The sequence below is a fragment of the Myotis lucifugus genome, unplaced genomic scaffold, assembly GCF_000147115.1.
Source record: "Myotis lucifugus unplaced genomic scaffold, Myoluc2.0 scaffold_150, whole genome shotgun sequence".
NCBI lineage: Eukaryota > Metazoa > Chordata > Mammalia > Chiroptera > Vespertilionidae > Myotis > Myotis lucifugus.
Window position 1 is genome coordinate 1,943,127 of NW_005871198.1, and position 27,202 is coordinate 1,970,328.

A 27,202-nucleotide genomic window follows, 5' to 3' on the forward strand; every position below is an offset into this window, starting at 1 on the left:
CTGAGGAAAATGGATTGGTTCAACAATTTCCAGTGACTTCATGGAACTTCTAGGTACTTCAGTCATATTGTCAAGCCCCTTAGATTGCTGAGGCTTGCCCTCACTTTTAGGAACCTAACAGTTGTAAACCAGATTTCTGTATAACTCAAGGGAAGATGCTTTAAAACTCTGTGGAACAGAATAGATTCTCCTTAATGAGTCCTGAATTCTCAAGAGTGATTCTTTAGGAAAAGCTCCTGATTAAAGAAGCTGTAGGCTGGCATGCCCAGCAATATCATACTGATGGCAACAAATCATAGGCCAGTAAGGAGGTCCAAGGAGCAGTGGCTTCTTGCTCCATCAGCATGGTTTCACAAACATACTATTCTTGAGCAATGACTTATACTTTGAAGCATTATCATTTTTAAATGTCACACTTGACATCCCAGTTGACATATACAATTCCAGGGAGTTTAAAATCTTTTAGTATCAGGAAATTAAGAGTGCTTCCAACCTAGGCATATTTTCTATTAATCAAATAAGAAGGAAAAAATGTGTTCTCTATCCCTTTATTTCCATTCCTGTTCTACTACATCTGGAGTACAAAATATAAGGACCAAGAGTATATTAGTTTAACAACTTGCAGGTGTGTGTCTATTCACACAGCACATTCTCTTTTGGGGAAAACTGTTACAATATTTTTATAACCAGTTATAAACTTCTTAATTTCTTCTCTACTCTTCACCAACCTACTGCTTTTAATTCCCATTTCTTATATAAATGAAGCAGAATGACATAGTCCAACTAAGAAGAGAAACTTTCCCTATGTAGATGGAAAGCTATTTTCTTTCCAGTTTATATGTGAGCCTGGTAGAAACTAGTTCATACCTGTAATATGAGCTCAACTACAAAACTCATCATATGCCATACACACTCCTTTGGTCTCAATCCTTCACACCATACATCACATGCTCACCAATTCCTCATGCTCACTGGGCTTACCTCCACCTGTCCAGTCTAATCTCTGGCTTTTCCTGGGCCTTCCCCTTCACTCCACTTCCACATCCTCCTACCGTACTTTGAAAAAAGAATATTTCATTGTGCAAAGTTTTCCTTTGGATGATCAACTTACAGGAAATCTGACCCAGGATTCCCAGGGCAATACCATACTTTCTACAATTCTTTCAGACAGTCTAACTTCCTAGTCTCAAGAAAGGACTGGAGGAAAAGCAGGTAGCGATCATGGGGGTTAGGAAAGCTAACCTTTTTTCCAACCTCCAGCCCTAAAGTTAGCATATCTACCATCTTTCTCTGGTTCTCACTCATCATTCAGCAGAGTGGTCATCATGCTAACCACAGACTCCTAACCACAGTCTCTTTTTTATTTTGCTTTTCAGTTTGAGAAGTTTTTGTTGACATACCTTCAAGATTACTGATTTTTTTCCTTTGCTGTGTCCAGTCTACTGATGAAGCCATCGAAGTAATTTTTCATTACTGTTGCAGTGTTCTTAATTTCCCACATTTCCCTTTTTCCCAAGAGTTTCCACCTCTCCGCTTACATTACTCATCTTTTCTTGCTTTTTGTGCCCTTAAGATATTAATCATATTTAAATCCTCAGTCTGATAATTTCCAAATTTCTGCCATATCTGAGTCTAGTTTTGATGTTTGCTTGGTTTCTTTGGACTACACTATTTGCCTTTTAACATGCCTTGTAACTTCTTGTTGAAAGCTAGACATGATCTAACAGGTAAAAAAAGAAACTGAGGGCCCTGGCTGGTTTGGCTCAGTGGATAGTGCGACAGCCTGGTGACTGAATGGTCTCGGGTTTGATTCCGGTAAAGGGCACATGCCCTGGTTGCAGGCTTAATCCCCAGTGGGGTTGTGCAGGAGGCAGCCAATCAGTGATTCTCTTATCATTGATGTTTCTATCTCTCTCCCTCTCTCTTCCTCTCTGAAATCAATAAAAACATATTTAAAAAAAGAAAGAAACTGAGGTAAATAGACCTTTGGTGTGAGGTTTTATATTTATCTGCTAAGAGTTACACTGTGATTACTGTCTGCTATAGCTGGAAAGGGTATTGACTCTTATTCTGAATGAAAAGGACTACCGTTGTGTGCCTATAAACAGAAGAGAGATATGATGAATTTAACATTAAAAAAATATTTGGCTGGCTCATAAGGATTTGCCATTGCGATAAACTAGGCAAGAGATAATGTAGTTTAGATCAGGGCAATTCTATGTAATGGTTATTAGGTGTTAGAAAAAGAGAAAAGCTAAGTATATTTCTGAGATCTTTGGGATGAATAAGGAGAATGAATCCTCAATAACTGAGATAGAAAAAGCAACAAATAGACTAGTTTTTTGTTGAGAAGGGCAGAATTTCAGTTTGAGCATGTTAGTTTTGAGAAATCTATTAGATATCCAGGTAGAGATCCCAAGTAGATAACTGGAGAACAGGAGAAATACTTGGTTAGAGATAGTTTGGAGAGTCATCAGCATACAGATGGCACTTAAAGACATGAGAGTACAAGATCACAGTGGGCGCGAGTGTAGACAGGGAAAGGAAGAGAACCAAGACACATGAAAAGGTGTGTGAGGGGGTAGGGAAGAGTGGGTAGTGTGAAGAGAGAAGAAACCAGAAAAGAAATTGAGAAGAATCATAAGTAAAATATGGAAATAAGTGAAGAAAACATAGCAAAGAGGAGCAAGTCAAATCTACTCTGTGAAGTGCTGCTGATATATCAAGAAGGATGAGATAGGCTAGCATACCTTTAGTGGATTTGGTACAAACGTATTGAAGACAGATTAGGAATTCAAAACACCAAAAACAAACAAACAAACAAAAAATTTAACAGAGGTTAGATAGCCTGACCTGGAAGCTTTTTCTGGCAGCAATAAAGTCCTCTTAAATTATTAAGACAGCTCCTTGCCCTCAGTACCCACTGTGTGCCCAGGTATAGATTGTGATGAGCTCTCATTAGGGTGCCTATGTTGTGATGGATCAATTTAGCTGTTCCCTCAACTGAGAAGTGGCATGAGCCTGTGTATTGCTAGCTCTACAATGATTAAATCTATCCCACTTTTATCTAAATAACTGAGATTTTAGAGTAGCTAGAATTACCTAGAGGTTCAAGGAAACCTGTTGCAACAATCTCAAAAGTTTGGATATCCTAAACCTTATAAAATGAACTGATAAAGGTAATGAGTGTTCTTTTAGTCTTCTCTCTCTCTCTCTCTCTCTCTCTCTCTCTCTCTAGTGAATAATTTTTACAATATATACTCACCTTCAGCCTACATACAAGCTTTGATTTTTTTTCATTTTTATATTCAAGGAAATAATACTTTTTCATTCTGTGTCTTCAATAACTTTGTACACAGAATGTACAAGTAATATGATACAAAGTATAGAGTTATATCGTTTTCAGAAACTGCATACATAAAGTTAATAGTATAAAAATAATAATATAGGTAACATTTTATAAAAGGAAGTTCTGTCTTCTAAATCTTCCAAATTATTCATTTTCAAAAGTATGGAAGGAAGAAAGAATATTGACAGAAAGGTGCGTGGAGATATTGGGATGCAACGGTGGATCATGAAAACACTCTAAAACATTGTGTTAGGAAATTGTCAAAATATATAAATCATTATAAAATCCTGCTAATAATAATGTATAACTTTATTTTCAATGCAAGATCATTATTAAGGCTACTCTGTGGGGTAGTACATGGAGAGCAGATAATTTCAGGACAATATTTTAAGTGTCCCCATAGTCTCAAATAAAGAGTTCTGGGACTATGGGCTCTTGAAAAAAAAATAGAGAGATTCACTAGTCCCCAATGATACATCAGATAAAGAATACATTGGTGGGGGGTAAAGACACACATGTAATACTTTAATCAATAAAGAAACAAAAGAATACATTGGTAAGCATCCCACTGGCATAGGTAGGGCTCCTGAGGGGCTCCTATGATTATGACCCATCCTGTGCCACCCTTTCTGTCCAGGTGTTAATGTAGCACCAGCAGAAAAAGAAATAACTAAAAAGATTACATAATGATATCCATTTCCATATATTAATCTTAAGTACCTATATCCCATGATTTTGCAGTGTCGCTGTACTGCACATGATAACATTTTGTTTAAATAAATATGTCTTGGGCCTTATGCAGGGTCCTATTTTTTTAAAATACATTTTATCGATTTTTTACAGAGAGGAAGGGAGAGGGATAGAGAGTTAGAAACATCGATGAGAGAGAAGCATCAATCAGCTGCCTCCTGCACACCCCGCACTGGGGATGTGCCTGCAACCAAGGTACATGCCCTTGACCGGAATCGAACCCGGGACTCTTCAGTCCCCAGGCCGACGCTCTATCAAGTGAGCCAAACCTGCTAGGGCCAGGGTCCTATTTGAAGTACCAAACTTTCTTCTAAAATAATTTTACATATATTGTCTGGACTTCAAGAACATGATAAAATAATATGATAAACCTTTTGGAGAAAAAATACATATACATTATCACACATGCACATATATTCAAGTATGTTATGTGTGAGAAATTGTAAGAAAAATGAGGAAATGAGTAACACTAGAATCAGGAGAATTGTTACTCTTACGCTGCAATAAGGAGGATGTGATTTTGGTGAGGTTCATAGGGCTCCAAGGTACTGGTTAATGTCTATTTTTTAAGCTGAGCAACAGGTTTATGGGTGTTGGTTTTATATATGATTTCATTTTAAAATTTGAAAAAAAGAAAAGTCACATATAAGAAATGTTATATCAGGAACATCTGAGTTTTTTTTATTAAATTTATCTATGGCGCCTGGAAAGATCCTAATACCTCCTCACAGCAACATTTTAATGCACAAAATGTCATACTTTTTTTTCAGTCCGAAAGGATATAGTCCGCATCCTCCCCAGTTTAGATGTTGAAGTCAAAGACATTACTGACAGCTATGACGCCAACTGGTTTCTTCAGCTGTTATCTACACAAGATCTTTCTGAAATGACCAGTAAAGAGTTCCCCATTGTGGCTGAGGTCATAGAAGCACCTCAAGGAAGCCAGCTCCTCGCAAGCATCTTACAGCCTGGGAAAACCATTGTGATTCACCAAAAGTGTCAGGCATCGAGGATCTTAGCTTCAGAAATTAGAAGCCATTTTCCTAAAAGACACTTTTTAATCCCCAAGAGCTATAAAGGCAAATTCAAGCGGCGACCTCGGGAATTCCCAACAGCTTATGACCTTGAGATAGCGAAGAGTGAAAAGGAACCTCTCCACGTGGTGGCCACCAAAGCCTTTCATCCCCCGCATGAGGAGCTGTCATCCGTAGCTGTCGGGGACCAGTTCCTAGTGCATCACTCACAGACGACTGAAGTCCTCTCTGAGGGCATCAAAAAAGTGGTGAACGTTCTGGCCTGTGAAAAAATCCTCAAAAAATCCTATGAGGCAGCACTGCTCCCTTTATACATGGAAGGAGGTTTTGTGGAGGTGATTCATGATAAGAAACAGTACCAGATTGCTGAGCTCTGCGCACAGTTCCACTTGCCCTTCAATGTGAAGGTATCTGTGAGAGATCTTTTCATTGAAGAAGACATTTTGGTGGCTACGCCAGGACTGCGGTTGGAGGAAGCTATCACGGACTCTTATCTACTCATAAGTGACTTTGCCAACCCCGCAGAATGTTGGGAAATTCCTGTCAGCCGCTCGAATATGACTGTTCAGTTAGTTAGTAATTTGTCTCAGGATACGGGATCATTTCTAGTCAGGACTCTGATCGAAGAGATCACGGAAGAACAGTATTACATGATGCGAAGATATGAAAGCTCCTTCTTGCACCCCCCACCTCGCCCCCCCAAACATCCCTCGGTGGAAGAAGCAAAGCCAACTCTGCTACACGTAGCAGGAGAGAGGACTGTGGGTCTGCCCAAGTCTCCCAAGGTAAGGCTATGGTTCTGCAGTTTTTCTTCTGGAATGTTTTTCTTGGGGCGATTTATTTCAAGTCTTTTCTGAGTTTTTTTTTGCTTACTTTTCTTTCTTTCATGCCATATTTGGAATGAGCATTTTTGATGCACAATAGATGAATGAACATCAACAGAGCATAAGCTGTTGCAGCATTTTGTATTTTGATGCTTAACCAGTAAATGTGACAAGACGTTTATAATGAACTAGAAGGAGCAGGGGTGACATTTGGATATGCTGACCCAAATTGCCATTTCGATGGGTTTTAGTAATTAGGATTGTTTTATACATTGCCTCAGAAGCAAATCTCTTTTAGTTTGAAAAAGTTGTTCATTTTTTTCTAGGTAGAGTTGTTTTAATACTTCATCTAGGAAATGAGTGCACAAAAAACTCTCTTCTTGGGGGGGGAGGGGGGTTGCCTACCAGTAGCATACATCTATAACACATGTCTTCATTTTATCTTAAGTGCAGAAAGATGTAAAAATATCTTGGCAGAACTATGTGTGAGCATATGAGCATCTGCCCACATTCTGCCTATCTGAGAATTGTAATCTTTAACAGTTCTGTTGAAAAACAAAATCAATAAAACTGCAGACAGTATGAGATCATTACAGAATCAACAACTCCATAACCACTCTAAAGATTTTGGGAGAGGGGGCGTTGCAGCTTCATTTCTACTTGGAACCTTTTGTCTTTTGGAAACTGCTGAGTGCCTGGAAAGCACTTGCCCTTACACCATGAGGCGTAGGCCCTTTATCTGGCCAGCAGTGGTTCTATGGTGTGTGGAAGGGGCGCATTCTGGCCTGGCAGATGTTGTGCTAGCAGCTTGGGGAGACAAAGCTATTAGTAAAACAAAGAGAGATGCTGTGTTTACTCCCTATACTCAGGAATGCTAGCTGCCTCAGGCTTCAAGTATGTGGGTACGGAACTACTTTTAATTCTGCATTTCAAAGATTGCATCCTATTGTCTACTGGGGAAATTCAGTAAGGATCTTCAAACTCATCTTCCGAAGGAGATAAAGCCAACCAAAATTTTCTTTCCCGAAAAACAATTTTGAAGCAGTCATTGTGAATTAAACAACTGTTCCCAAATAATGTTGTTGAATAACGTGCATCTGTTCATGTGGAGGCTATCTGGCTTCTCCTGTTAAATATGTTTTTATTACTGAACTGAATGACTTGAGGGATGGAATGCTGGTTTGTTTTGTAGTGGTGAGCAGAAGAATGCCTCCCACCTGCAAGGTGTCCTTCCCTAAACCCTATGAACCTTTGAAGGTGTTACATTGGATGGCTAAATAGACTGTGCGCATGTGCTTAAAATTAGGGACCATAAAATGAGAGTATCCTGGATGATCTAGGTATGTCCAAGTTAACCATGTCAGTCCTTAAGAGGACTTTTCCCAGTTGAGATCTGGATTGGAGAGATGTGACTACAGAGGAATCATCAAAGAAATGCAACATTGCTGACTTGGAAGATGGAGGGAAGGAGCATTGAGCCAAGGCATGTAGATGATGTCTAGAAGCTAGAAAAGACAAAGAGACCTCTTACCTAGAGCTTCCAGAGTAGAATTCAGCTATGCTGACACCGTGATTTTAGCCAATGAGACTCCTGTCAGATTTCTGACTTACAGAACTCTAAGATAATAAAGTTGTATTATTTAAGGCACCAAGTTCATGTGATAGCAACAATAGAAAGTTAATATAGGACACAAAGTTGGGAGGAAGGTATAAGTAAAAACTTTAGATGGAAAAATCTATATTTGTTAGAACTAGTTGGGTACAGCTAAGTTCCAGGGACAATTGGAAGCAGGATTTGCACACAGCCAGAGTGGACCTTACTTTTCATCACAAATTGGTTTATTTTCACAGGCTGGTTTTATTCATATGAGGCACACTACTGCTGGCAGTTCATCTTATAGTTTCATAATCAGGGAAGAATATAATCTCTTTGTTTGATTCCAAATTAAAAAGAGAAAGACTTTGTTTCACATGTCCATCTCCTGGTTCAATCAACTCATTAGCTGTCCCCAAAACCATCAAGATTGGTAGGAAGGGAATGAGGACTGGTTGTCTCAAATAACAAATACTGGAAATGTATATGAACATCTGGAGATACCAAAGAATAGATGTCTATTACAATAAAAAGGAAAGACTAAAAAATCCTAAAGTACTAAGAAGGCATTCATAGAAAAATGTTAAAAAATTTTTAAATGCCTTTTGACAGAATGTCAGGTGAAAATGATGTGTTTTATGAAGAGAGGAATTCATAAAACAGCAGTGCTATGTCTAGGCTACTGTTTGGAAAAATTTACAGTCTTCCCCCTATGATTCCCCTTTACTCTCACATGACTACCACACTCACAGCACTTCTCACACGAGCTGTGTGGGGTTTCCCCACACCAAGCGATTCAGCAACACCAGGTGGGTATCCTACAACTCAATTCTGACACCATCTACCAGCACATAGTGTCAAGTCCCACCAGTTCATTTGGGCTCAGTCCCACAAGGCTGCTCCTGCCCTACTTCAGATGCTGTTCACAAGTATTAAGTCCTCAGGTTACACACAACTTCTGTCAACTTGACTACAAATCAGAGGCTGCCATGACCCTCTCCTTGGGTCCTATTAATTTGCTAAAGTGGCTCCCAGAACTCAGGGAAATAGTTGCTTTCATTCACTATTTTATTAAAGGATATAATAAAGGATACCGATGAACAGTCAGGTGAAGAGATTCAGAAGACGAGCTCTGGGAGGGTTCTGAGCTCAGGGGTGTCTGTTCCCTGTCATGTTGGGATGTACCACTTTACCAGGATGTGGATGTTTTAACCCCAGAAGCTCTCCAAACCCCATATTTTGGGGGACTTTTGTGGAGACTTCCTCACATAGACATAATCAATTATTAACTCCATTTCTAGTCACTCTTTCCTCTATGGAGAATTGGATGGGGTTGGCGCGAAAATTCCAAGCTTCTAATTATGGGTTAGTCTTTCAGATGACTAGCTCTCATCCAGGAGCCATCCAGGACCCCACCCAAAGCCTCCTCATTAGAACAAAAGGCCCTCCTATCACCCAGAAATTCCCATGGATTTAGAAGCCCTGTGTCAGGAACCAGGGTCAAAGATGAAACATTAGAACAAAGGATGCTCCTAAGGCTCTTATCACTTAGGAAATTACAACAAGCATTTCAGAGCTCTGCACCAAGCAGATACCAATACATAGAATTTCTATTATCTCACAGTTAGTAAAATAAGACTATTGCAATCTTGGACTAAATTTATACATGTAGGATTCCAGCTCAACTTATTAATTCCTAACTATTTCTTCACTGGGCCGACCCTACATGAATTCATGTGTCTAGTTCTGAGTTCCACTTCTGAATATTGATTAACTGAAGTTTGTAGAGATGTTAAGAGTCAGTTTAAGATGTTAAAAGGTTGAGGAGCCATTTTTATTTGAGGACCTATTGAGGAAACTGAGGAATAGTCTAAACTTGAATGATTGGTACTCGATGACATTAGTTATTTTACACATTCAAAGAGATACTCTGTAGCAAAGAGTACATTCTTATTTTTCATTACAAAGCTGGTTGAGAATCAGGAGAGGATAATTTTGGTACAATGTGTTGGAACAGATTTATTGTCCCGAAAAAGGTTATAGCAGAATCTAAGAAACCCTAAGTTCAGTGATATTTTGGGAGATTCCTGATTGGTTGAAAGTTTATCAGTCAGTTGAAAAGGCTCTATGATTCTTTGTTTATGATTAGTTTCACAGAATTTAGCGTAGTAAATAAAGGACTATATTGTCCCTGAAATCACTTTAAAATGTCAAGCGTACTATAATTTATCTGTGTTTAGACCTCCAGACCTCATTTTTAATAATTTTTCTTACCATAAAGATAGAAATCTGCTTACTAGATAATTTTTTGGAATATAAACAGAAGCTCTGCATAATCTACTTAAAAAGTCTTGCAACCAACTATTTCTTATTATCACAATGTCATTCTTCCATATATTTCTTTTATATTTCTTCTGATATCTACATTAAAGCTCTTTTATGTATGCTTTTGAAGTGGTTAGATAGAACTTCTTTTTAATATTCTAAAGCCAGGAAGCTGCCATTGAAAATAAGCCTCTAAGATGTTGGATTGTATGTGGAATATTGCTTTAAATTCATAGAACAATTTGTAAGGGTTATTCAGAGTTTAAACATTAAACTCACTTAACTCATTACCTTATTACATATGCAGATGCTTCATTATATAAGTTTACTTTTGCCTTCCCAGTGGATTATTAACTTTACTGGATCATTTCTTGCACTGTTAAATAACAGGGCCAATATATAGGCTATCAAAGAGTAAGAAACTAAATATACTCAGTCTTTGCCAAATTCACCTGTATCGGGTATCCATTGTCACTTATGAATACTACAAGTTTATCTAAGAAGTTTAGAAATTAAAAATACATAAGAGCAAGTTATAAGAACTAGGGTAGATAGATATAATTATTTTCCAAGGTAAGATTGTCAACCTCTAGTTTTAGCAATTCTATATAATAAAGAGGTGATATGCAAATTGACCCTCATGCCCTTACAAAATGGCTGCCTACGACTAGGCCGGCAGGGGGGTAAGTGAGGGACGACCAAATGACTGAACAAGCAGGCTTCGTGGGGTGACCAGGCTGGCAGGGGGGTTAGTGAGGGACGACAAAACGACTGAACAAGCAGGCTGCTTGGGGCGACCAGGCCGGCAGGGGGGTTAGTGAGGGACGACCAAATGACTGAATAGCAGGCTGCATGGGGCAAACCAGGCCGGTGGGGGGGGGGGGGGCGCAGTTAGGGTGACCAGGCCCGGCAGGCAGGTGAGCAATTAGGAGCCAGCAGTCCAGGATTGTGAGAGGGATGTCCAACTGCCGGTTTAGGCTAAATTGGCAGTGGGACATCCCCCCAAGGGGTTCCGGATTGGATTGGAGAGGGTGCAAGCTGGGCTGAGGGGACCTGACCCCCCCCCCCGCCCCGTGCACGAATTTTGTGCACCGGGCCTCTAGTACCTAAATAAGAGAAAATCGATTGTAGTAGAAATGTCAGAATTGTAATATGGATACGTTCAGGGACAGGTGAAAGGGGGAGATGGATATCAACAGAGACAATGGTGCATCTCAAGGCCTATGATGTTTTACACTGAAGGATCTTATTCTTGTTTTAAAATATAACTTGGAGAATAATGTATGGAGTCTAAACAAAGGGATGAGAATATACCAAGGACCTCTCAAAAAAATGTAGACTTATGACAATGTAAAAATAGTATCTTTAAGATTTGTACTTTTTGATTCTTAATCAGATGAACACAATATTATAAAGTGACTAAATAAATGAGGCTGGGACTAAATAGGAATCTGATGGGGTAGACTGTCCTTCTCTGAGAGTTTCTATGTCAGAAGTATTTCAGAGAGTGTGAAACAACATACTCACTGGAGTTCTTGCCTGTCGTAGATATATATGGCTATGCCTTCTGAGTGCCGCACAGGAGAAATGTAACTTCTGTATTCTGATGAAAGAACCTATAACCAGATAGAAAAACAAACCTTTGGTTGAAAGATGAGATATTCCTCTCCTTCGGAGACTGCAACTGGGACCAGAAATCTTGCATTCCACTAACATTGTTTGGCCATTTAATGCCCAAGTGTCCATTTTGCTGCCAGAATTTCTAGATTTCTGTTGGACAAGAACACCCATAGGAGACATTAAGACCAAGAGCAAGGGAGGTGGTAATGGCAAGGTACCGTGAATTGAGCAGAAAAAAACTCTGTCCTAGAATTAGAGTGAGGGCTGGAAAAGGCAGAAGGAAAGCAATAGTTTCTGGGAGCTGCAGAGAGAACACTTGGCCAGCAGCAGCGGGGTGCTAAGACTCACTTCTGTTCTGATCCGGTGTGACAGTTAGAGTGGCTGAAAAATGTTAAAGAAGCCCACGCTCGTGGGCTGCACCTAGACCTTTACAGCAGCGATTTTCAACCTTTTCATTTCCTGGCACACATAAACTAATTACTAAAATTCTGCAGCACACCAAAAATATATATATATTTTGCTGATCTGACAAAAAAATAGGTATAATTTTGATTCATTCACACTGAATGGCTATTGTTGTGTTAGCTATTGTCAGTTTTTTAAATTGCCTACTTCAGGGAAAAGAGGTCAGTGCCCCTGACTAAATAGTCAGGTATTGCATGTTTTAAAAATTCTTGCAGCACATCAGTTGCCTCTTGTGGCACACCTGTTAAAAATCACTGCTTTAGAGGATAATATTATAGCCACTCATTTATTATCTATAAAATGTAGGCATGTCACACACAAACATGGTGTGATTTTATTATATTTTGTTAACCTGGTATAGTATAAAAGCATGAGAGCATTTGGCTTTATAACCAACCATTACACTTCTGCAGACTGATATCTATCCACTCTTGGTGCATACTTTTGGTCTAACATAGAAAATGTAAGTCTATTGCCCTGTGATAGGAAAAAAATTAATGATTTAGCAATTTTCAAAGACCAAAAACAGGCTTAAAGGTGGAAAGTGGACATACGCTAAAAACTGGGCTCTAAATCTAATAAGAAAATAAGGGGAACTTATGAATTTTTTTAATGTTGAAGAATTTCAACTGTGAGATACAATCTCAGCATATTTTCAGCAGATATTTGAGCTGTTCTTAGGGCAACATACATACAGATTCATACATCACTGTTTTTAGTTGCCTGAGGTTTGTAGTCTAGTAAATGACAGGAACCAGTAAACAGCCGAGTAGGAGGAAGTGAAAAGATGGGAGGAGGGAACAAAGGATGAATAAATGAAGTGCGGGGTTGAACATTAGCCAAACCAGAGTTCCAACTGAAACCTTGCAGGTAGAAATCTGTGCCCATTGGGAAGTACAGAATATATATAAATTCTTTTTTGTGTTTTTGGAAGTGGGAGAGTAATCATAACTTGTAAAATTTCACTCCAGGCATGACATGCAGTGCATTAATACTTCTAGCTGAAAAGGAATTGGTGAAAGTAAGACATTAGAAAACAATGCCTGATTTTAAAGGTATTTAGACCAAAAAATTAGTAAGTTATCAAACTACTAATAAAGTACCCATTCCATTCTCTCTAGAGAATTTATGTCCAAAGAACATTGTTTCTGTGGTGGGATAATTGAAGTACACTCATACTTGGAAATGATTGGGTAAACCAAAATTTTGGCCTTCTTTCAGGTTTCAACCAACTGACAGTATTCTCACCAGAGTGAGGAAGGGCTGACGAAAATGTTATTTAATACTGTTCCTCACCTCCCTCTCCCATCTGTGGAGTCAAGAACTAAAATACCACCAATTATGAGATTATCATATTTTCAGTGTTAGTATTACTTTTCAGCTTCAAAAAAAAATATGAATTATCCCTGGCTGGTGTGGTGAGCATCATCCCAATTTCAGGTCAGGGCATATACCCATGTTACAGATTTGATTCCTAGTCTGGTACGTACTGGAGGCAACAGAGAAGGCAGCTGATTGATGTTTCTCTCTCACATTGATGCTTTTCTCTCCTTCCCTCTCTTTAAAAAAATCAATAAAAACAATTTAATAAATAATATATATGAATTTAAAAAATATATTTTCCCAATGGATTGGCAAAATGATTGGATAAAGTTTGGAGTAAATTATTTCATGTTAGATTTCTGGCTTTTACAAATGTTAGAACAGTTTTTACTTTCTTAAATGTCCATAACCTAGAAATCCCTGTTTAGAAATGACCAGTTATAACAGAAGAATCAGCAGTTTCGGATGTTCAAGCACAGTATGGATAAAGTGAGGGCACTTGAATTGCCAACTTGCAATAATCCCCATAACGATTTGAGTCCCTAGAACCATTGAGTTGGATGTGGGCTCACTAGATATTTAAGTTCCGTTCTTTGAGTTCACTATCTTCAGTTTTGTTTTACAAATTTTTAGAAATCTGAAGATTAGTTGGAGAAATCTAGAGAAGGTAAGTTCCAGCTGGCTTTGTAGTTCCCAAAACTGATTTATCTGAGTTTTCCATTACTATGTTATCAGTTTTGAATTTATTTTAGAATAAAAACCTTGCCTAGAAATAAATCAGTAAGACACAAGCTATATATTGGAGCAAGTAAGTTTTACTACAGCTATCCAGTTTCTTGCAGGGCAACAATTACGTTTAACTGTTTTGGTGGTGTTTTCATTGATGTCAAATCTACAAACTTTTATGATTTGCTTTCCAAACCAAATTTTCTGGGCAAATGTTAAAATGGAAAATGAGTATAAGATGGTTATGAAAGAATGCGTAAGGATAGGCTTCCAAAAATCAGTATTTTTTTCAAATTTTGAAAAGCAGAAAATAAGAAAAAATATCTTAAAAATAGAGGAGAAAATGAACTTTGAACTTAAGAGACCAGAGGGTCCATAAACACTCTGAAATGCCATAGAGACAGAAATGATTCAAACAAATGCATTATTTAAGGGCAAACTCTCAGCCAGCCTTTTACTGCACTAAACCTTTCCTTGTTATACCTCATTCATAATCTAACTTCAATATGATTCAAATGTCTTAGAAAGACTCTACCCACGACTTAATTTCAAGATACACTTCTACTAGGACAAGTAGCTTTTAGTTATTTTGTAAGACATGTTATTTGTTTAAGCATTTACCATGAACCAACTACATAGATAATTTTAAATCTGATGAGAAAAGAAAAAAAATTGGAGGAAATCCTATTAGACTGAGGGCCATTGGCCGCAAAATTAGCCAAATAGAATAGATGTATACATTAAAGACCACAATAACTATGTAATATATTGTTATTTATGTAGATACAAAGTTGAAAAGGATTGATGGCAAAATTATGGAATTGCACAATATGCAAAAACCAAGAAATATCTGTTCTCCTAGAGTAAGAGATAAGAATGCAATTTTAATATGTGACATTATGCTTATTTATATCACAAAACATTATATACTGTTTGTTCTTAATGGAAGTTTGTTGCTTTTAAATGTTTTCCATATCCTAACTAATGTTCAAAAAGTACACAATTGCCACTTAATGAAATAGGATAAGACACAAAGTCAAGTAAGGCCATTGTTATCAAAGGATGAAAAATGCTCTACCCAAGCTATTTTTCTCCTCATTGTCTCTGGTTCTAGCTTCTCCCCTGAGCTGTAATCATTTCTATGTTTTAAATCATATTAGACTGTTCCCCAGCCATATTCGCTCACATGGTTGTTGGGCATCCTGTCTTCAATAAACTATCCAAAGGTCTATGATCCAGACTGGCCTGTCTTTTGTAATTAAAAAGCCACCAGCCCATTACTGACCACGTTGACTGCTAGTGACTGAAACCACGGAAAGTGAAACTGTGCTTAAGGGGCACCACATACTGTAAATGGTAAATAAAGTTTTGTGAGAGAAAAAGATGAGGCTGGAGAGTGTGTGGAAGGATAGGGGGAGAAAGTATGAAAGGAAAGGAGAAAGGAGGAATATTTTATCTTATTTTTCTCTAAATAAATTCCCTTGCAGTCCATGTATTTTAAAAAGTCTGCAAATGTCATAGTTTTAGGTAAGTTTTCCAGACTACTGGTTTTTAATACTTCTATATGGAATATTCAATTTTTATGCAGCAAAACCTGTTAACCTTTTCATTTGTGCTTACTTTTATGGCTTTTAACCTTATCTCCATTCCAATGATTCAATAGGTTAATTCCATTCTAATATTTTAGAATTTGAATTTATATGTATAAATTTAATATATACATATGTACAAACATAATATGTATGTATGCATGTGAGTGTATATATATACATATATATTATATGTGTATACTTCATCTCACTTGAACCCTACAACCTTGTGATATGGGTATTATCATCACCATTTTATAGCGAAGGCAGCTTGCCCAAGGTTCCAGGTTTGCAGCCAGTGCCAGGGCAGGCCTTTCTCCCTGCTCATCTGCCCACAAGGCCCAGACACTTGGTATGGTCCTATGATGCCTCCTGGAAAGGTGGTCTATGAATGTCTCTCAACTTTTCTGCTCTATTGTTTCTTGCATAGAATCCATGTTTATTGTTTTTATCATAGGCAAAATGAAACAATAGCATCTTTCACGGGGTGGTTGTAAAGAAAAGATCCAAAGAAATAACACATGTCTAAAAATCATAGTATATCAAAGGGAATTAATATGGCCTATCTAATAGACAGATAGATTTTTCTTTACAAATTTTACAATTTGAAATAGTTATTTCCTTGAGATGAAAGATATTATGACTAGGTACATCAGGACCGTAAGTTTAGAAGGAAGCACATTTTTATTTTTGTGTAAAAATGATATTGCTGACACTTTATTGGAGAGACTGGTATTGTATGCCATTTTCCTCATTGGATCTGCACTGATTATGTATTTCTGTTTGCTAACCAGGTAAACAAAGACTGTTCAGCCAATATACCTGGATCATATACTAGCATTTTTAGCAACTTTTTTTTAACACTATAAAATTAATGTCTCTTTATTTTTGTTTTATCTTCCTCTGAGGTAGAACAGATCTCAGTTTCTGAATATTCATAATTCACTAAGAAGAATTTTCCATTTTGGAACAAGTAATCAAGTGATGTTGACCAGAGTTTCCTTGAAATTCCTTTGCTTTTGTGTGTGTGTGTGTGCATGTCTTACATCCTTTGTTACACCTGGGATATTCTGTAGAGCAAATACCACATATTGAATGAGTGTACAACTGTTCTCAAAAGAAAGCATATAGGAAAAGCTTCTTGACATTAGTTTGACAACAATTTCTTGGGTATTATAACTAAGGCACGGCAACAGAAGAAAAACAGACAAGTGCAACTACATCAAATTAAAAAGCATCTTTACAACAAAGGAACCTATCGACAGAATTAAAAAACAACCCATGGGGGAAATATGTGCCAACCATATATTGGATAAAGTGTTAATTCCAGAAATATGTAAGAAACTACTATAGCACAATACTAAAAAACCAAATGACCTGATGAAAAAGTAGTCAATTTGAATAGACATTTCTGGAAAGAAGGCATACAACTGACTAATATATATAGGAAAAGGTGCTAACCATCATTAATCATCATGGAAATGCCAGTCAAAATCACAAGATATCAGCCCACACCTGTTAGGGTGACTATTTTAAAAAAAAGATAAGTGTTGAGTATTTGCAGAAATTAGAATCCTTGTACAGCCACTATGAAAAACAGTATGGAAGTTTCTCAAAAAGTTAAAAATGGAACTACCAACAATCTTACTTCTGGGAATATATCCAAAATAATTGAAATCTGGATGTTGAAGGGATATCTGCACTCCCATGTATGTTATAGCATTATTCTTTTTTAAAAATATTTTTATTGATTTCAGAGAGGAAGGGAGAGGGAAAGAGAGATAGAAACATCAATGATGAGAGAGGATCATTGATGGGGTGCCTCCTGCACTCCCCTTACTGGAGACTGAGCCAGCAACCCAGGCATGTGCTCTTGACCAGAATCAAACCTGGGACCCTTCAGTCCAGAGGCTGACGCTCTATCCACTGAGCCAAACCAGCTAGGGCTGTTGTGGCATTATTCTCAATGGCCAAAAAACAATCTATATGTCCATTAACAGTTGAATGCATGTAGTAGAGATGAAATATACCATGTCTGGTATTTCCACTATGAGCATTTTGCCATAAACATCTTTGTTGCAAGCACTTTTGCCACAAATATTTTCACCACACAACTCATTGGCTAAAGGCAGTTTTTCCATAAAAGGTAAAAATAACTGGTTAATAGTTTGGCATACACTTGGCAAACTTCATGATTTTTAAGCAAGTTGTCAGTTTGATTTCTTTTCTCCATTGACAACGTTCTTGAAGAGGAACTTCTTTTATAAAAGAAAAAATTCTTTTATAATCAAAATCATTTTATTATAATTTATACATTACAAATTTGTAGATTTTAAAAAGAATAATACCAACTTAAACTGAAAGGATCAGACCCTTCAAAACAAAAAGACTTTGAACCCATAAACTTCTTACTAGCGGGAAGTAGGCCGAGAACACTACTCTGTAATTTTAGGCCTTTTCTTAAGAAAAAGATGACTCAGAAGATAGTTTCAAGGGTCCAGAGCATTGGGCCAGCAGCCAAGAAACAACTCCCAGGGAACATATTTGAGTCCTACTCCACATACTCCCTTTCTTACGAACAAAGATAAATGGCAACTTGTGTTCTTCTGGATCTGATTAATTTCAGATCAGTGACTTCTATGTTGCTTCCATTATTCCTGTTTTTTAAAAAAATATATTTTTAAAAATATTTTTATTGATTTCAGAGAGGGAAAGAGAGAGAGAATCATCAGTGATGAGAGAGAAACATTGATTGGTTGCCTCCTGCACACCCCTGACTGGGGATTGAGCCTTGCAACCAGGGCATGTGCCCTGACCAAGAATCAAACCGTGACCTCCTAGTTCATAGGTCGATACTCAAACACTGAGCCACACAGGCCAGTTTATTACTGCTTTTTAATAGAAGTGTCTATTAAGGTGCTCCTGATTCTGTCTCCCCATTGTTTGTTGGATAAGTCAGGGCATATACCTTATTTCTCTATTTCATGGTCTTCAGATCAAGAAGAGGTTCTCTCTAACTAACCTCAACTTCACCCAAGTGCCAGGCATGTAGTAAGCCATCTGCAGATGCAGAAGACATCACACGGAACTCTAGCCTACATGAGTCATAGGATGGTGAAGGTGATAACATAATGTTGCTTTAAACCAGTAACTTTTGGAGTGATTTGTTATGCAGAATAGATAACTGAGACACTCATATAAGACACTCTGTATAAGGACATAAGATTACAGAGTAAAAGATAATAGATTGGCTAATTGTAATTTTTCTCTCTTTGAACTTGAAATAGTCTTAACTTTCTCTGGCAGTCAAATGCAAAGCCACTAATATTAGAGTCTTGACAGTTGTTGCTGTATTAACTATTAGTCTTTAGGTTGTTTGGCTTCTTACCTAAGGTTGCTTTTGACAAAGTTAAGTGACAGTTTAAGCCACTTATAGGTCTTAGCAGGGAAGAAGATACCAGATGTCATGTTTGGGAGGAAAATATTTATAATCTTCCAGTTGATATTTTAAAAATCACTCAAAATCCTTTAGTGGAAGTTTATATTTGTAGCTACTTATCAGTAGCAGGAAAGAAGATAATTTTTTAAATACATAAAGTGTTTTTAAGAGATCTCTGAGTATTTTTAACAGTGTGTTTATTTTAATGATACAAAATGGGATAAAGAAGCCCAAACATGTTCTAAAAATCTAATCCTTCTTCTTCTGGAAGTTTCTAGCATTAGAATTTGGCTTACTAGCCATGCAGAAATATATCAGGAGTATGTATGATGATGAGAAACAGCTATTCTTTTATAAGTTGGCACTCCAAAAACATTCTGTAGATCTCAATGGCTCTACATTAGCCGAATTATATGAGACCACTATAAAAAGCTACATTCTTTGCCATGTTCCCTGAGGAAGCACATTTCAAGCTAATGTTCTATTCCCTTGTCAGCAAAAATCTTGAGATTACCTCTAGCTTTTTAATTATTTTTCTATCCTCAAATCATTCAAAAAGTAACTCACAGGCTTTAGGTACTTAAGTTTGAATCAGCATATATTTATACACATGCAGACATTGAATTCTGGAACTTATCCAGTGCTATCTACTTGATTTAGCATAACTTCATTTTTATGCTAAGTAGATCATGACTGACAGAGCCAAGAGAAGTCTAATAAACAAGTTTTACTTCTTACAGAATAAGAATTCCTTGAAGACTGAGTCTCCCCCTCACTTTTAGTGAACTGCCTAAATATAAGATTGGACTTCTAAGTCATGCACTAGAACTTTGTGCAGTTTTAGACTTCTCTGGGAATGTAAACATCAAAATGACATTAGATTTTTAAAGATATTGCTATGTTGTTGTTGTTCTTGTTCTTTAAAAAAAAAGGCCATAGGAATTAGAATCTGTTGGCAATAATACTTAAGAGAAGAATGTGGTCTATGAAATGACAGAAACAGGAAATATTTGAGTGAATCTTGCTATACAAAAATGAAACAATCACATTCAAGCTCTATTTTTCTAGAGAATAATTTCAAATGCTTAATCTTTAAGCAATTAAATTATTAAGAAAATGCTTTATTAGCTCAAATATAAGGACTCTTCCTTAAATATCCTCAGTGAACAGATTAACACTCATTTCCGGAAAAAAAATGAACAAATGGTATAAATAAAAAATTTACAGAACTACAAATGACCAATAAATATGTGAAACACTTCTTAATCTCACTAAAAATCAATAATATGCAAAAGTCACCAATAAGGGACAAAAATAGGAGGAGAAAAAAAGAGAAAGGTTAAGAAGTTAAATAATCAGAGTGTGAGGAAGTAGATTCTCTTATACGCTGTCTGAATGCTTTCTAACCTAGCAATTTCACTTATTACCACCTGTCTAAAAATTCCCCCATATCTGCATTCATATAAGAAAAATTGTTGTTACTGTGTTTCAAATGAACACATGAAAGAACTGTAGATTTCTATTAATAAAGGAGTCATTATATATACTAAGGATACCCATACTATTGGGATTTTTAAAAGAATGACACAGGTGTAGATGTATTGTAAAACAAAAGTGTCCAAGATATATTATTAAGTGAAAAAAGTAAATTTTAAACAAAACACAGAATTATATATTTCTATATAATCATATATATATTCTGATACATATATGTAGTGTGATATACACAAACCATGCTGATTTCAGTGACCCTGGACAAATAGTGAAGTATATAAGATACTATATGTGTGTGTGTGTGTTTTGTAATTGCACAAAAGTCAAAAGAATGGGGGAAAATCCATGGTGCAACTTTTGGGTTTAAACCATGCTTAGGTGAATCATAAATAATTATAAACATACACAGTTCCAACCTTCAATGTGACATTAGTGATTGCTATGGAAAATAAAGGTAATTTTAAGGTCCTTTATCTAATGGAGCAGAAATGAACTATTCTTAAGCCTGAAAAGTAAGTATGACTGGCAGTAGAAAGCAGTGCGTGAGTGTATGGATTTAGTGATGGAGATGATATCGGCCTAGTAAGTTCCTGGGGGACATCAAAGAAGATATTGTTGAAACACTTCATACACTGCCAAGCACATAAATTCTCAAAAATTGGTACCTAATTTTTCACTTATTCATAATAAATACAAATAACCTAGGTGTTTAAAATTACTTCTTTAATTACTGATTAGGACAAAGTGAAGAAAGCCAAGGAGCACTAACTCAAATGTTTTACCCAATTTAATAGGATCCCTAAAAATTTTAGATGTATTTTAGTCTGTTTCTTTCCTCATTAAACCTTTCATTTGAAATATAACTTTAAGAAGTAAAATACTTCTCCCAAATGTAATTAATGTTTCCATCTCCCTACTGAGCCATAAACTGACCAAAATTCAGAGAATGACTTAAGTCTGCAAGATGAATTGGAAATGAATGCTGTTTTCTGATGATGTGTTTGAAACACTGTAATATTTACATTTTAGATTGAGCTCAACATTGTGCTGTTTAAGGTTAAAAATTCTTTGGATTAGCCATCTGGTAAGCAAGAAAGATTCAGTATATGCCATAGGAGCTAAGACCAGGACTACCAAAAGGATTAGCAGCTGTTAATGGAAAGGAAAGCCAATATGATGTATAAAAGTGATACTTTTAACATTCATCATTGAGCTATATGCAGGTAACTTTGTAGAACAAGCTGAGTAACTTAGGAAATTTTATTTAGAAACATTTTACTATTTTTGGAACTGGTAAACATCTGATCTGAGTAATTGTCTGAATACATAAGTAATCTATATATATAAAAGCCTAAGCGACCGTTAGTACCGAATGACTGGAATGACTGCTTGATTGGTTGCTATGATGCACATTGACCACCAGGGGGCAGGCACTCAACACAGGAGCTGCCCCCTTGTGGTCAGTGCACTTCCACAGCGGGAGCACCGCTCAGCCAGAAGCCGGGCTCATGGCTGGCAAGCATAGCTATGGTGGCGGGAGCCTCTCCTACCTCGTAGCAGCGCTACCTGGCTGCGGCAGGTGCAGCGGGGGCTGGGATGAGAGGCAGTGGAGCTGTGCCCGCCCAGGTTGGGTCTCCTCCCCAGCTGCCTGCCGCTTCAGCACTGCTACATCCCTCGAGGATCGGGCTGAAACCCGGCAGTCCACTGAAACCCGGCAGTCCACATCCCCCGAGGGGTCTCGGGTTGCTAGAGGACACAGGCCAGGCTGAGGGGCCCCACCCATTCACAAATCCATGTACTGGGCCTCTAGTTCAGCTGATAATTGTGTTGTGTGATTTTAATATCTAAATTTTAAAAGTATAGTTATACTGTTCGAAGATCTCTTTCACACATTGCCTTTCTTCTTTCACAAAAGAAAGTTCCCTCGTCTTTTTTCTTCTTGGAGGAAGAGGCATAAAAAGGAAGCAGTAATTAGTATCCTCATTCTATTGTTTGCTCTGGAAAGTGTGGTTTCTTTTTAGGTAAGCCAACCCTCCCTTTAGACTACAAAACTGATGATGAAGCAGAAATATTCACTCTTTGAAGTCAGAAGGAACAGCTTGCTGGGTTGACAGAGGCAAGTGGAGGGAAATGTGCATGGCGTTTTTTAAGAATCCAGAAACAGCGTGGCATTTAAGTTAGAAGGGATGGAAGATGAATCTCTGGAATACAAATAATGTTAGTTAACATTCATTTTGCTGTGAAAATATATTTCTTTAATTAAATGAATGAAGCATCATATTCCTCCACCAATTTATAACCTGTAGGAATAAAAAAAACAACATTAAATAGCTTAGCTTAAAACTAAATAGATAATATTGTATGTTTGTGTGCCTGTGTATGCTGTAGTTCAGAGAAAAAGATTGAAAGAGGAAATTGAAAGATGTACTTATGAACACTTGGGGGGAATCTATCCTAAACCATTAATAAATACCAATTTTTATATTGGACCTATTGAACATATTTTACATTTTTTGCTTATTTGAAAAAGGGATTTTTTTTTCTGGAAGTAGAATGGGAGAAAGGCTAACTCTGTATCTAATAACCAATTATTTTACAAAAAAAATCATTAAACATTTTAAAAACAAAAGTTTCCAAATGCTACTAAGTTCATGTTACATTCAATAAAACTGTTACTTACTGCATCCAACAGACAAAAAAGCTCCAAAGGATGCATGAATTTCACATTGGGGATTCCCTGGTGGCCATCACAAGAAGTAAGCATCAGTAGCAGAGCTAAGACTGCAATGCAGTGGGCCCATTGGACATGATTAAGAGTTTGTTAAAATTCTCATGGGCAGAAAATATTAAACTGTCATTTCAGATGTTATGAGAGCAGGTGTTTTGTTCTGGTTGCTAAATTTTGATCTGTTTGTTTCTACATTTGCCATTCAATAAAGCCTTGCTCTAGATTGATGATCAATAAGGATTTTTTTTAAGGATATGTTTTTTATAACTTCAGAGAGAGGAAGGGAAAGGGAGAGAAATAGAAACATCAATGATAAGAATTATCAATAGGCTGCCTCCTGCACACCTCCCACTGGGGACCGAGCCTGCAACCCGGGCATGTGCCCTGACTGGGAATCAAACCATGACCTCCTGGTTCATGGGCGACGCTCAACCACTGAGCACATTGGCCGGACAGTAAGGATTTATATAAGAATAATTACAGTTTTATCCAAGGATTACTGTAATGGTCAGCTAGCTTAAATATATGCAATACAATTCAATGTTGATTAAATTGCTTGAGTAATTTCTTACATTTGGCAGTACAACATTCTCTTCATTATTTTGCAAACAATAGATATAATAATTTGTAATTTATAGCTGAAATTGACTTTTATGCTTTGAAGCTAGAGTGCTATATAGTAAGCTTTCCCATCCGTTTTTCCTAGTTAGACAATTCATCTCAATTTGGGCTTTTATTGTTCTCTCTTCATCATCTTCTACACAGTTATAATCATGACATGATGAAACTTTGTTGCTTTGTGAAATAGTTCCCAGAAAATAGCCAACTGATACTAGGAAGTAAAGAGACCTAAGAAAGCAGTGATTCTTATCTCTTGAATAGTTTTGTACATGATTTTGGCCTTGTGTTTGCAGAACCATTGAATCTGAAGAGACCACTTACATATTTCCCTATTCTGCATTATTGAATTTTTAAGGTAGAAATTATGTGATATAATAGTATCCTTGACTGCAAATTCTAGAAAGTCTCAGGGGGTATTCCTTGAGAAAGCAAGGGTCTCTTGTAACAGGATTAGATTAATAGGACACTTGTAGTTTACATGAAGCTTTGAAATTCCCAGTTAATGAGGTTTCCCTGGTGGTGTCCAATACAAATGGAGATGTCAGAACAAAATGAAGCATTAACTCCTACTCTAGTTGGGGGGTCTAATTTTATTAAAATGTGGAAGAAGAAAAGAGAGGGAACAAAGCAAACAACATTTATATTAATCTCTTCAGGAAAAGCAGAATTGGAATGACTTTTGGAAATTTTAAGTAAGAAATTAAAAAATATAAATACTCAAAAATTGAATGAAAGATTGTGAAAAGACAATGCACAAGCTGTTATTGAGTCATAATGTGATTACCAATGTCGCCATTGCCTTTCGGGTAAAGCCAGCAAGCAACACCCTTCCTTGGGGCCTGACCTGGATCCTTACCAAGTGCATTATGTTAGGATATGGGGGTCGTAAGTAGTCAAGGGCAGATACAGGAAGGTGTCAGTGGACTAGTGTCCCATTCAAGCCCTCTCTAAAACCATTCTATCTTTTTATACACTTAATAAGGGGTTTATTTTATATATTTTGCTGATCACAGAGTTCTCCTGCACACATACATTTTATAACCACTTTTACTTTTTAATGTTTTACTATTTCTTTAGTATGTATTCTATCCCAAATTAAAGGGAAGCTGCTGGAATTTAAAAAAAGCCTCAAGTTTGCAAACTTCGACCACATGAAAGGGAAAAACAAACTAATTTTTGGCAAATGACCATGAAAACATATATTGCAAATGGCTTTAGCACCTACCTCATAGGGGTTTTGTGAGTATTAAATGAGATAAAGCATGCACAATGCCATGTACCTAGTAAGCTCTCAGTCAGTGTAACCAGTTGTAAGGGACTCTATCAGCCAATCTTAGGATAGAGATGGTATGGTGTTACACACTTTCCTGTGTCTTTCTAAACTGGTGATAGATATCTTAATGCTTTCATTTATCCTTCCTTAATTAAACCAGCTTTTAGAAATATAAGATTTGTCTATCATAGTTTATCTCAGAATTATCTAATAGTGATATGAGTTACAAGTGTGAGTGATATATGCAATTTTAAATTTCCTAGTAATCATATTAAAACACACACACACACAAAAACCCAGGGTGACATTAATTTGATTTATATGTTTTATGCGCCTATTTACAGAATATTATTAACTTGAGTGGTTTACGTGTAATCAAAATGAAATTATTAGTGAGACCATTTACATTCTTTATTATTTTGAAAAATATAATATGTTTATTACATTTACATACATCTTAGTTCCAACTAGCCACACTTCAAACATTCGATAGCCACATGTGCCTAGTAGTTACATATTGGATATTGCAGATCTATATAAAGAGAGAGAAAATTTAAGCTAAAAGAAGCTATCTCTAATTATGTATTTTCTATCACTGGCAACTACATGAGGTAAATTTTTTATGGGTCTTGGCAGGTAGGGAGTGTAACAAAGCTAGGACAAATACTTTTTGCTTTTGTTTTTGTTTTAAAATCCCTTGTAATAATAACATTCTATTATGTAAAAGCCTAGTATTGCTCAGAAACACCTGCCTCAGACAACCATCAATTCTTTTGGGTATTCAAAGTAAAATTTTGTTTTGGATCATGTTTATTAGCTAGTTCAGTCACAATCACAACAGAGATCTTGATTTTGGGAATCCAATAAGGAAATGTATATGAAAGCATTCTGTAAACTATGAAACCCTATATAATACATACTAAGGCTCAGGAATATTTTAATGATCTAGGAAGTTAATTGGTTCATGTACTTAAACTAAAATAACAATGTCCTTCCTTTCCTTTATAATGGATTTTTTCCTTTACAAGCTATTCATGGAAGTCAGGAAAATTTTTGTCTTTCTCAAACTCTTAATTCTCAAATTCATACATTAAAGGACAAAGCCAGTTTGGGACTTACTGAGAAAAGGGACACATTGAGGGTCAATATATGGATTCACTCTTCTCTCCACAAAGAAATTTTTAAGAACTAAATAGTAACTACTCCAACTTGGCCGCAGAGCCTAGCTATAGCTGAGCCCTGAAGAAAACATGTAACAGGAATAAGAAATAACCTATATTGTTGTATCTCACTAAAAATTGCTGATTGTTGATATCACAACTAATTTAAGCTGACTAGTATAGTTTCTCTCTCTTTTTCTCTCTTTCTTATCTAGCTGAATGACTGAAATGATTTCTTTATTTATAGTAGTGCCTTTAGAATTGATCACATTTTAGTATATTTTTGTCTATTCAAGAATAAATTTATATATATTATCCAAGGCTTAGATACATCATTAGAAACTCTGACAATAATTGTAGAATCCAGTAACATATTACACCATACATTATGGCTAATATGGCCACTAGCCATGTGGTGCTATTTAAATTTCAGTTAGCTGAAATTATAAAGATAGTTTCTTAATTCAACTAGTCACAGTTCAAGTGCTCAATAGCCACATGTGGCTAATGGCTAGTGTAATGGATAGCACAGATATAGAACATTTCTATCATCCCAGAAAGTGATATTGGAAAGCTCTACTATGGAATGAGGAAATGTTCTTTTGGCTTGCAGTACAGATATTTTTGATATCCAAATTTTTCTTTCTGAAATAAGGTGGTGAATCATTATTTTATTATGATACTATTTTTTATTGTTTTTGCCACAAATTGGCAGAAACATTCTAATGAGGGAAAAGTCATTATATATTGTCCACTTAGCAGAAAAAAAAATCCAAGATTAATCGTAGTGGTATTTTCTATTAGGATATTCAAAAAAATGGACTGATGAGCAGGCATGTTTTGGAGTTCAAAGTGACTTTACTGCACCCACATAAAAGCTAAACAATG

The 27,202-nt window shown here is 36.6% G+C and overlaps 1 protein-coding gene across 1 annotated transcript in view; it reads left to right on the forward strand.

Moving 5' to 3' along the window:
• THEMIS (thymocyte selection associated) overlaps positions 1-27,202 on the forward strand; it is a 124,186-nt gene that overhangs the window by 55,381 nt on the left and 41,603 nt on the right. The window contains exon 4 of the mRNA XM_023759152.1: positions 4,870-5,918. Coding sequence (XP_023614920.1) covers positions 4,870-5,918 — 1,049 coding nt within the window. The remainder of the gene's footprint in view (positions 1-4,869; positions 5,919-27,202) is intronic.